The 12,222-nt window shown below is 46.6% G+C and overlaps 1 protein-coding gene across 4 annotated transcripts in view; it reads left to right on the plus strand.

Moving 5' to 3' along the window:
• The first annotated feature begins 651 nt into the window (after nucleotides 1-651).
• plppr1 (phospholipid phosphatase related 1) overlaps nucleotides 652-12,222 on the plus strand; it is a 114,555-nt gene continuing 102,984 nt past the window's right edge. For 3 of the 4 annotated variants that reach the window (XM_078215328.1, XM_078215327.1, XM_078215325.1), the window contains exons 1-2: nucleotides 672-922; nucleotides 6,373-6,490. In XM_078215328.1, the coding sequence (XP_078071454.1) occupies nucleotides 6,425-6,490 (66 nt within the window). In that variant the 5' untranslated portion in view covers nucleotides 672-922; nucleotides 6,373-6,424. Of the gene's footprint in view, nucleotides 923-6,372; nucleotides 6,491-12,222 lie in introns of all 4 variants that reach the window. The other variant, XM_078215326.1, reaches the window with a different exon arrangement.

A 12,222-nucleotide genomic window follows, 5' to 3' on the forward strand; every position in this document is an offset into this window, starting at 1 on the left:
CAATTAACTTTTGAAAGTTCCTGCCTGATGCCATCAAAATTGTCCTTGCCCCAATTTAGAATTTTAACTTTTGGTCCAGACCTATCATTCTCCATAACTATCTTAAAACGAGTAGAATTATGGTCACTGGTCCCAAAGTGATCCCTCACTAACACTTCTGTCACCTGCCCTTCCTTAGTTCCCAAGAGGAGGTCAAGTTTTGCCCCCTCTCCAGTCGGGCCATCCACATACTGAATGAGAAATTCCTTCTGAATACACTCAACAAATTTCTCTCCATCCAGCCCTCTATGGCTGTCCCAGTCACAGAGTAGATTCTGTATGTGTGTGAGAGAGAATAGATTGTGTGTGTGAGAGAGTAGATTCTGTGTGTGAAAGAGAGTAGATTCTGTGTGAGAGAGAGAGTAGATTCTGTGTGAGAGAGTAGATACTTTGTGTCTGAGTAGATTCTGTGTATAAGAGAGAGTGGATTGTGTGTGTGTGTGAGTGGATTATTTTAATATTGAGTATGTGAAAGAGAAGAACATCTTCCGTTTTGATGTGTTTGTGTGGGCTAATGAGAGCAGATTCTGGGCGTGTTGGGGGAGAGAGCAGATTGTGTGTTAAGCAACTTCTGCGACTTGCCTAGCTGGCGATCCCGCCTCCTTTAAATCCGCCACCCTCCCCTCCAAACAGGAAGTGAGACGTGCATGGCAAAGAGAGAGGAGAGGGGAGGCAGCAGAGGGGCAGTTCTGTGGGATGGTGCCTTTGCCGTGGGGCTGATCAGCGAGGAGGGAGAGCTGGAGGGAGCCAGGCAGCGGAGAACAGGGGAGCTCCTACAGCCAGTCTGTGTGTATGTATGAGAGAGTAGGGGGCACTTTGTCCTGATGCTGAGCTTGGCCAAGCTCGGCAGAACAGCACTGGGGAACGAGTGGCATCACTACAGGTAGGAATTAATTCGCTCCCCCCTCTCCTCTCCGCCTGTCGCTTCTTTTGTTTGTGGGGACCAGACATTCTTCCACCTAGAGCCCAGATTTACCCACCTCCCGGAGCCATGGAAGCAGCCCCAAATGCTTGCTAAAGTCTGATTTCTTTGTATTCTTGGGGGTTTATTTGTAATGAATAAAGCAGGTCCAATATTTTAACAGCAATTATCACCTACCATTGTTCAGCTTTGCCATTCTGAGTGATGCCTTACACCATTATTTTAATGCACTTGAACAGAAAAAATAAGATCAATTATAACGTGGAATGAAAAAGAAAACATATTTTATTTCCCTCTGATTAACTGGAGGAGCAGTGTTTTTGCTTGGTTGGTGTTTTTTATATATATATATCTGTGCAGTTCCCAGGCATGGTGCTCTCTCCACGTCCCCGAAACCTTGCATTGTTTGGCCAGTTGAGACCATTTCTTTGTGCACCCCCACCCCTCCACTATCTCCTTTGCTTTTGTTGTCAAACCAACAAGACAAGGCAACATTACCCCCCCCCCCCCAATAAAAAGGTCACTTAACTGTTTAAAAATACCTTCATTGTTTCCTTTTCAGAAACTTTCTGGGTGGGTTAAATTTGTATGTTTTTCTTTTGTGAGCCAGAAATACATTTTGAGGGTGTCCCGCACCATCAGTATTTTTATGACTACGTTGCACAGTTGTAATCAAACTGAACAGATTTGCCTCTGAATATAGTGGGCGGTTGCCTGCTCTTTGAAGCAATCCTCCCCCCCCCCCCCTCCCCTACTCGTGCATAAATAAATGTGCCTCCTGGCATAATCTCGATCAACAAAGACCTCTCAGTGAAGTCAGGGAGAATAAGTGACAGGGTTGCATCACGTTGGTGAAGTCTCAATCTTGTGAAAAGCATGGCTTTTACACACACACACACTCTCTTACTGGAGAAGTGTAACCATCCCGAGTGATCGATTCGTATTACAGTGAGTCCATAGAATGCCTACAATGCAAGAAAGGGGCCATCCAGCCCCCAACAAGACTCCACGACTCTCTGAAGGAACATAACATCCCACTCAGGCCCTTCCCCCGCCCTATCCCGTAACCCCGCGCATTTACCATGGCTAATCCACCTAACGTACATATCTTTGAGCACTTAAGGAGCAATTTAGCATGGTCAATCCACCTAACCTGCACATCTTTGGACACTAAGGGGCAATTTAGCATAGCCAATCCACCTAACCTGCACATCTTTGGACACTTAGGGGCAATTTAGCATAGCCAATCCATCTAACCTGCACATTTTTGGACACTTCGGGGCAATTTAGCATAGCCAATCCACCTAACGTGCACATCTTTGGACACTAAGGGGCAATTTAGCATAGCCAATCTACCTAACCTGCACATCTTTGGACACTTAGGGGCAATTTAGCATGGCCAATCCACCTAACCCGCACATCTTTGGACACTAAGCGGCAATTTAGCATGGTCAATCCACCTAACCCGCACATCTTTGGACACTAAGCGGCAATTTAGCATGGTCAATCCACCTAAACTACACATCTTTTGGACTGTGGGAGGAAACACGAACGCCCGGAGGAAACCCACATAGACATGGGGAGAACGTGCGAACTCTACACAGACAGTCACCTGAGACCAGAATCAAACCCAGGTCCTTGGCGTTGTGAGGCAGCAGTGCTAAGCACTGTGCCACTGTGCCACTCTGAATCAGGTCCCATTCTGTTCAGCGATGGAAGGGAAAATAGCTTGTGTAAATAGAGTTGACCTACATTCATTCCTCTGCTAGTTTCTTGAGTGACTTAAGAAAATGTCGTGCCCCTTCCCAGGACATTCAATATTGGGGAATTCCACAACGTGACAATTTCAAATTACAACATGAGCCAGCTGAGATGTTACAATTGAACATTATCGGTATCAGCACATTAGAAAATTAATTGATCTGTGTGAAATTTTAGATTTTAATAAATTGCTTTATTTGAGAGATCTTGCTTGGTCATGGGATGTGTTAATCGTACCCTGGGTCACTTTAAGAACGGGCCATCAGGAAGACCTTTTGTGCATTTAGATAGTGAATTGCTCAGTCGACAGGGAGACGAGCAGGCAACATATGTGTCTGTTAGAGCAAAATACCTTCAACACTTGCACCTCTTGTGCTGTCCTTCAGTATGTATTTAAAGGACACTTAAAGTCAGGTATTTGCTGCCTTAATGCAGTGAGTTCTATTGCATTGCACCCCCCACAGCTTTCAATCCAACATTGGTGTTGGGTCACTGTATGAATTGGCATGAATGTCAAATCTTTTTTTTGATGATTACACGAAAAGTTTAGCCACCGTGGAGCATGTGTTTGCTTTCAGTTCACTCCGAGTTCACTTCCAAGAATAACACGTGTTATAAATCCCTGTTCCTATCTCTTCCACTTCATTGGGCTTTCCCCAGCAAACTGCTTGAGATTACTTTTGTCAGTAATTGCAGGATAGCCTGTGCTTGTGTACGATCAGAGGACAATATCCGATGGAAGCTCAGTTTAAAAAATGGACATTCCTCATTATGCAAATTTTAGCGATTAAACAAAGCCAGGGCTAAAATGCATAAATTTTGATCTTCAATCATGTGTAGCATTTCGCTAAATTTAGTCACTAGAGGAAATAAATTTCAAGATAATGGTGAGCAGGGGGTTCATTTACACTTTCATAAGAAATATGGATGAAATGGTGGCACAGTGGTTAGCACTGCTGCCTCACAGCACCAGGAACCTGGGTTCAATTCCAGCCTCGGGTGACTGTGCGGAGTCTGCACGTTCTCCCCGTGTTTGTGTGGGTTTCCTTTGGGTGCTCCAGGTTCCTCCCACAGATGTGCGGGCTAGGTGGATTGGCCATGCTAAAATTGCCCCTTAATGTCAGGGGGATCAGCAGGGTAAATACATGGCGATCACGGGGATAGGGCCAGGGTGGGATTGTTGATGGTGCAGGCTTGATGGGCCAAATGGCCTTCTTTTGGAGGATACTATGATTCTGGATTCTATTCTAGAACGCCCTGGTTTCTCTATAAGAGAGACAAAATTATGATTACGCATGAGCATGTGGCGGTTGTCCAGATGCTGTTGTTGTTGATTACGGGAGAACTGGAGCGTAGGAAACTTAGGGGTGATCTTATAGAGGTCTATAAAATAGAGGGGCATAGATCAGCTAGATAGTCAATATCTTTTCCCAAAGGTAGGGGAGTCCAAAACTAGAGGGCATAGGTTTAAGGTGAGAGGGGAGAGATACAAAAGGACCAGAGGGGCAATTTATTCACAAAGAGGGTGATGAGTGTCTGAAACAAGCTGCCAGAGGCAGTAGTAGAGGTGGGTACAATTTTGTCTTTTAAAAAGCATTTAGACAGTTGCATGGGTAAGCTGGGTATAGAGGGATATGGGCCAAATGCAGGCAATTGGGACTAGCTTAGTGGTTTAAAAAAAGGGTGGCATGGACAAGTTGGACCGAAGGGCCTGTTTCCATGCTGTAAACCTCTATGACTCTATAAGCAAGCAGTCATTCGCTTTTCCTTCAAAGGGTAAACCCACCCACTCACTTTAGGAAAACATGTCGGTGAGGTATAAAAATGTAGCCCTCTGATTTATTTAATCATTCAACGTTATCATAGAATCTTTACAGTGCAGAAAGAGGCCATTTGGCCCATTCAGTCTGAACTGACAACAATGTTGTCCCCATTTGAAAGGCTGTGAATAGGAAATCATGATATTTTCTGAGTGGTGCCAACTTCAGTTCAACTCCAATAATATTTGAGAAATGAGAGACCTTTTATTGTTCCTGTATCGGTTTTGAACCACCAAGGTTTATTTTATAAGCAAAAACTTTATTTTTTGTTCATATTTTTGTGTTAATTCTATTTAAATTTGACTGGTTCACCTCTCAATGTTACACGGTGGCCCAGTGGTTAGCACTGCTGCCTCACAGCGCCAGGGACCCGGGTTCAATTCCGGCCTCGGGTGACTGTCTGTGCAGAGTTTGCACGTTCTCCCCGTGTCTGCGTGGGTTTAGAATCATCGAATCCCTACAGTGCAGAGGGAGGCCATTCGGCCCATCAGACCTGGACCTACAACAATCCCACCCTGGCCCTATCCCCTTAACGCCACATATTTACCCTCCTCGTCCCCCTGACACTAAGGGACAATTTAGCATGGCCAATCCACCTAACCCATACATCTTTGGAGATTTCCTCACTGTTTCCTCCGGGTGCTCCGGTTTCCTCCCATAGCCCAAAGATGTGTAGGTGAAGTGGATTGGCCATGCTAAATTCCTGGGGTTATGGAGTTAGGATGGTGGGGGTGGGGGGGGAGGGCTTGGATGGGATACTCTTCCGGCGAGTCAGTGTAGACATGCTGGGCTGAATGGCCTCTTTCTACACTGTTGGGATTCTTGGTTATTACTGAGACCACATACTAACTAACACAAGGCTACATGTGCCGACATGTCACTCCAGAGCCATAGCAATGTGGTTGACTCTCAACTGCCCTTGGGCAACCAGGAATGAGCAATAATTGGTGGCCAGCCAGCAACACCCACAAATGAATTTTAAAAAAATGATGCATTTATAAGCAAAGTAGCAACTGAGGAATTAAAGCGTGTGTCGATAGAGTGAAAACAAAAAGGAAAGACTTGTTCCACAGTGCTTTGCATGACCTCAGGATGTCCCAAGACATTTTCTGCCCAATGGTGTACCTTTGCTGTGTAGCCACATTTGATGTGTCGTAAAGTAGCCAAGGTTGCAGCCAATTTGCACACAGCAAGGTCCCACACACAGCAATGTGAGCATGACTGGATAATCTGTTTTAGTGATTAGCTGGGGCGGGGGTGGGAGCGGGACTCGGGCTGGGTGTGTTGGGGCAGGGGGTGGGAAAGACCATAAGACATAAGAGCAGAATTAGGCCACTCGGCCCATCGAGTCTGCTCCGCCATTCAATCATGGCTGATAAGGAGGGGGGGTCTCCCCTGTCCTTCTTCAAAATAGTGCCATGGGATCTATTACACCCAGCTGAAAAAGCAGAAGAGGCCTTTGTTTCTATTCTTGTCTGAAAGGTAGCACTGCTGACAGTGCGGAACTCCCTCAGTACTGCAGCAGCAGCCTTGACCTTTGCACTCAAGTGGGACTTGAATCTCAACCTTCTGACTGGGTGGCACCCATTGAGCCACAGCTGAGAGACAGCGGAACGAGAGGGGGCTCACGTGTAAACACTGGCATGGACTAGTTGGGCCGAAGGGCCTGTTTCCGTGCAGGAGATTACGTTATTCTATGCAATTGGAAATCTGGGGCAGTGCTTTGCACAAAGCCAAATATGTTCTCTTTGGTTTGCTCGAGCTTGGGATAAATTGGATTAAAATGACCAATATAATGGAGCAGTTAACATGCTTTTTGCTGATTTGCAGGTGTGAAAGTCTGAACCTCAGCTCTCTCCCAAGACTGATCTGATGACTCATAATGGCGACGGAAGTGAACACTATTCAGAGGAGTTATTCCATTATTCCATGCTTCATATTTGTAGAGGTAAGGAGTGGGGGGGGCGGCGGAGACCACGCAGACATGGGGATTTAAATGCCTCTCTGTCTGTTTCATGTTTCTCTGGTTCAGAACAGCTGGAAACACATGACTCACTCTCAGTGCGATTCGAGCAAAATGTGAATCGAGCAACTAAAAACAGAAAATGCTGGAAATGCGCAGCAGGTCAGGAAGCAGCTTTGAAGAGAGAACCGAGAGTGAAAAGTCGTACGTTGATGACCTTTCGGCTGACGGGAGAGATGCTGGGAGGATGTTGCCCCCTGGGCTGGAGAGCTTGGGAACACATGGGGCGGGGTTTTCCAGCTTCGCTCGCCCCCGAAACCGTAAAATCCCGCTCCAGGTCAATGAACCTTTCCATGGTCTGCCCCTCGCCCGCTCTGATTCCTGTGGCTGGCGGATTTTCACAGTAACTTCATTGCAATGTTAATGTCAGCCTACTTGTGACACTGATAAATAAACTTAAACTTAGTGTCAGACTCAGGCATCAGCCATTTCCGACTGAATATCTTCACTTGAAAGGTTGTGAATCTTCGGAATCCTCCATCCCCCCCAGAGAGAGCTCTTGGATGTTCAGTCGGTGAATGTGTGCAAGGCAGAGATCGATAGATCTTTGGGCACCGGAGGAATTAAGGGATGTGGGGAGAGGGCGGGAATGTGGTGTCGATGCGGAAGATCAGAGAATGATCTCACTGAATGGCGGAGCAGGCTCAAACGGCCGACTCCAGCTCACTCTACTCATCGTCGGGTGTTCATTGACGCTCTTTGACCTGCTAAGGATTTCAGCATTTTCTCTTTATCTCTGATTCCCAGCATCAACAGTAACTTAACTTTAAATGAGTGAATGGAGGAAGACTGGGAGATTTAAGAGAAAAATTGCAAGCGACTAAATTTCTGTTTGGATACGGCTAGAATTGTATGTGCAAGTAAGCCGTAACTGCCTCAGGAGTGTCTTCAGAGCCTGTTGGAAGCTCTTCAGGTTCAGTCTGGTAAAATGGGAAGAAATGGGGCCAATTTATACTGGGCAATTAATACTGAAAAATGTTTATTTATTACTCACAAGTAGGCTTACATTAACACTGCAATGAAGTTACGGTGAAATTCCTCTAGTTGCCACACTCCGGCGCCTGTTTGGGTCAATGCACCTAACCAGCACGTCTTTCAGACTGCGGGAGGAAACCCACACAGACACGGGGAGAACGTGCAGACTCCGCACAGACAGTGACCCAAGCCGGGAATCGAACCCAGGTCGCTGGCGCGGTGAGGCAGCAGTGCTAACTACTGTGCCACCGTGCCGCCCCAATATATTTGAAGAAACTGTTTCAGAAACATCTGACCCACCACAATATTGAGACGGTGATCATAATACAGGTTAATAAGATTGTACAATGTATTTTAATTGTGTTTTAAAACATGGTTAGCTTTTTCCGTACCTACACATGGGAATTTTGTCAATGGGAGGCAATTATACCTCATGGGAGATGGAACTGCCCAAGATGGGAGCTGAAAGAGATGTAGGAGTGTTAGTTGACTCATGAGATGAAGCGGTTAACAAAGTAAATGTGTTGTGTGTTGTAATGCCCTTCAATCATTCTGAAGTTGCTCAAGAACATCATACCCATGTACTTTCCTCTTTGGTTGCTCGTAGGAACGCTCCATTTTCCATTTCAATGAACAATACAACTAGGGAAAAGGATACATGAGGTGGTTCCCCATTGCTTTTCTCATGTTTATTTTATTTATCAGTGTCACATTAACACTGCAATGAAGTTGCCGCGAAAATCCCCTAGTCGCCACACTCCGGCGACTGTTGGGGGTCTGATGTTGCAGATGTATAGAACGTTGGTTCGGCCGCATCTGGAATACTGCGTCCAGTTCTGGTCGCCACACTACCAGAAGGACGTGGAGGCTTTGGAGAGAGTACAGAGGAGGTTTACCAGGATGTTACCTGGTATGGAGGGGCTTAGTTATGAGGAGAGATTGGGTAAACTGGGGTTGTTCTCCCTGGAAAGACGGAGGATGAGGGGAGACTTAATAGAGGTGTATAAAATTATGAAAGGCATAGATAGGGTGAACGGTGGGAAGCTTTTCCCCAGGTTGGTGGTGACGTTCACGAGGGGTCATAGGTTCAAGGTGAAGGGGGGGAGGTTTAACACAGATATCAGATGGACATATTTTACACAGAGGGTGGTGGGGGCCTGGAATGCGCTGCCAGGCAAGGTGGTGGAGGCGGACACACTGGGAACGTTTAAGACTTATCTAGACAGCCATATGAACGGAGTGGGAATGGAGGGATACAAAAGAATGATCTAGTTTGGACCAGGGAGCGGCGTGGGCTTGGAGGGCCGAAGGGCCTGTTCCTGTGCTGTATTGTTCTTTGTACACTGAGGGAGAATTTAGCACGGCTAATGCACCTAACCAGCACGTCTTTCGGACTGCAGGAGGAAACCGGGACACTTGGAGAAAACCCATGCAGACACGGGGAGAATGTGCAAACTCCGCACAGTGATCCAAGCCAGGAATCGAATTCAGGTCCCTGGTCCTGTGAGGCAGCAGTGCTAACCACTGTGACACCGTGCCACCATGTGTGCTTAAAGGTGGTGGTGGGGGTGTGAGGGGAGGCGCCCTTGGCTACAGACTCGCTGCACCAGTGTGGCACATCTGGGTTGCGTCTTTCAGAAGGGGCAGCAAACCACGGCCCCATTTGTCTCCTCAGTTGGATGTTAAAGATGGTGTGGGACCATGTAGACGAAGAACAGAGGCGTAATCCTTGATTTCCGAGAAGCACGAGGCTCCCAAATAAAACCAAAGCCAACTTCTTCTTGGGTTCATTCTCAGGAAGTGAGGCAATAATTTCCACAGATTGCTCTGTGCTCTGGAGGAGGCTCTCGAAGAGAATTTCAGGGGGTAATGATTGACAGAACAACTTGCGTTAGGGGACCCTCAGGAGCGTGGACCTTGCAGCAATCCAGAGTTAGAGAAAATGGAGGTTGGGGCTCTGCAAATTGGGAAAGGAGTGAGGCCAATGCTGGAATCCAGGCAGAGGACAGATTTTGAGGCCTGCTGTCCTTCAGAGATGGTGCAGAACATCCTGAAACTGCTGAACTGTGACTTTGAGGCCACTGTTTGCCTGACCGATATTGAGGCAGACCAAGCTGGGATGCTCATTATCCACACAGAGTGTGATGATGAAGGACAGCCCTCAGAAAGGAACCAAGCTGGCCTTATTTTTAAATTCATTCTTTCATGGGATGTGGGTGTCGCTGGCTGGGCCAGCTACCCATCCCTAATTGCCCTTGAACTGAGTGGCTTTATAGGCCACTTCGGGGACAATTACAAGTCAACTACATGGCTCTGGAGTCACAGGTAGGCCAGACCGGGTAAGGACGGCAGATTTCTTTCCCCAAAGGACCAGATGGGTTTTTACAACAATCTATTTATTTATTAGTCGCAAGTATGCTTACATTAACACTGCGATGAAATTACAGTGAAAATCCCCTAGTCGGCACACTCTGGCACCTGCTCAGGTACACTGAGGGAGAATTTAGCATGGCCGATGCACCTAATCTTTTGGACTGTGGGAGGAAACTGGAGCACCCGGAGGAAACCCACGTAGACACGGGGAGAATGTGCAAACTCCACACAGACAGTGACCCAAGCCGGGAATTTAACCCGAGTCCCTGGTGCTGTGAGACAGCAGTGCTAACCACTGTGCTAATCGATGGTCGTTTCAAGATCAGATTTATGAATTGAATTTAAATTTCCCCAGCTGCCATGCGCGGGATTTGAACCCCTGTCCCCAGGGCATCAGCCTCTGAATTATTAATCTAGTAACAATACCACTGGGCCACAGTCTCCCCAAAGCTGGGCTGAGGGACATTATTGGGAAATGGGTAGTGCAATGTGATTGACTTTGACCTCACCTCTTGTAGACAGTTCAGATCCAGTCTTCTTACTCTGCTGTTGGTAAAGACCCCATCTTGCCTTAATCCGAACACTCCAAATCCAATCTCTAGTAGATACACAATTTTCTAAAACTGTACACTGTAGTTGTAGGCTGTTTGGCCCATTGTATTTGTGCTGGCTCTTTGAAAGAGTGATCCAACAGTTTCCCCATACCCCTGAAAATCTACTTCCCCTTTCAATTATTTACTCCATTCCCTCTTGAAAGTCGGTATTGAATCTGCTTTTACCACCCCCTCAGGCAGCGCATTCCAAATCACAACAATTCGCAAAAATCTCCATTTCCCGCTCGTGCGATGACCAATTATTTGAAATCTGTGTCCTTTGGTTGCCAGTGGAAAGTTTCTCCTTAACTTAATCCTTCATGATTTGAAACAACTCTCTGAATTCCCCTGTTCACCTTCTCTGCTCTGAGGAGAACAATCACAGAATCCTACAGTGCAGAAGAGGCCCTTCGGCCCATCGAGTCTGCACCTGACCTGCCCACCTAATCCCACTTGCCAGCACTTTGCCCATAGCCTTGAATGTTATGATGTGCCAAGTGCTCATCCAGGTACTTTTTAAAGGATGTGAGGCATCCCGCCTCCACCACCCTCCCAGGCAGCGCATTCCAGACCATCTCCACCCTCAAATCCCAGTTCGAAGGGGGTGATCTTATCCAAAGAAATGCCGAATAAGCATGAAAACAGGATGTTTTCAGATCCTTTTTTTATCAACGAAGCCACAAATGAAATCTTACCCCCTAATCACTCCAAATAACTGAAGTCCCTCAGTCCTGGTACTATTCCAATAAATCTCTGGAGTCTTGCCAAGGATCTGATGTCTTTCACAAAGTGTGGTGCCCACAACTGGACACAGTACTCCAACTGATCATGACTTACATCAATTGTTGAGAATTATTTCCTTCCATTGGGCGCTGTTTAGTAGTTATGTGTATTGCCCATTAGACTGTTGTACAGACTTTGTCCATTTGTGTTTGATATGAATGGAGGACAACTCGTCCCCTGTGCGTCATTCTCTCCATGAACACGTTTATTGCTAACTTGGAAAATCTATACCATAATCCGATGTAGCGCTGTTTTAATTTCACAATTTTCGGATCAGTGAGCAAGTTGGGTACAGGAGCTGACTATTTAGTCCCTTGATGAGATTCGACTAGATCAGTGTTGCCCAATAGGACTTTAATGTTTGCCAAATTTGAGTCAATCAGGTCTCCATGGAGGAGGCGATGGCCTAGTGGTATTATCACTAGACTATTAATCCAGAAACTCAGCTAATGTTCTGGGGATCTGGGTTTGAATCCCACCACGGCAGATGGTGGAATTTGAATTCAGTAAAAAATATCTGAAATTAAGAATCTACTGATGACCATGAAACCATTGTCGATTGTCGGAAAAACCCGTCTGGTTCACTAATGTCCTTTAGGGAAGGAAATCTGCCATCCTTACCCAGTCTGGCCTACGTGTGACTCCAGAGCCACAGCAATGTGGTTGACTCTCAACTGCCCTCGGGCAATTAGGGATGGGCAATAAATGCTGGCCCAGCCAGCGACGCCCGTGTCCCACATATGAAAAAAAATGCTATGCTCCACTATTCTATATGTGCAAGAGATTCTTTTGACAGAACTTTCCCAACTCGTGGTCTCCAGCACAGAGAAGGGCAATGGGGGCAGCAGCTACATGGGCAAACACCCCGCCTTCAAGTCATTCACCATCCCGACTTGGAAATATACCGGCCGTTCCTTCACTGTCACTGGGTCA

This window comes from Mustelus asterias, chromosome 6, assembly GCF_964213995.1.
Source record: "Mustelus asterias chromosome 6, sMusAst1.hap1.1, whole genome shotgun sequence".
Lineage (NCBI taxonomy): Eukaryota > Metazoa > Chordata > Chondrichthyes > Carcharhiniformes > Triakidae > Mustelus > Mustelus asterias.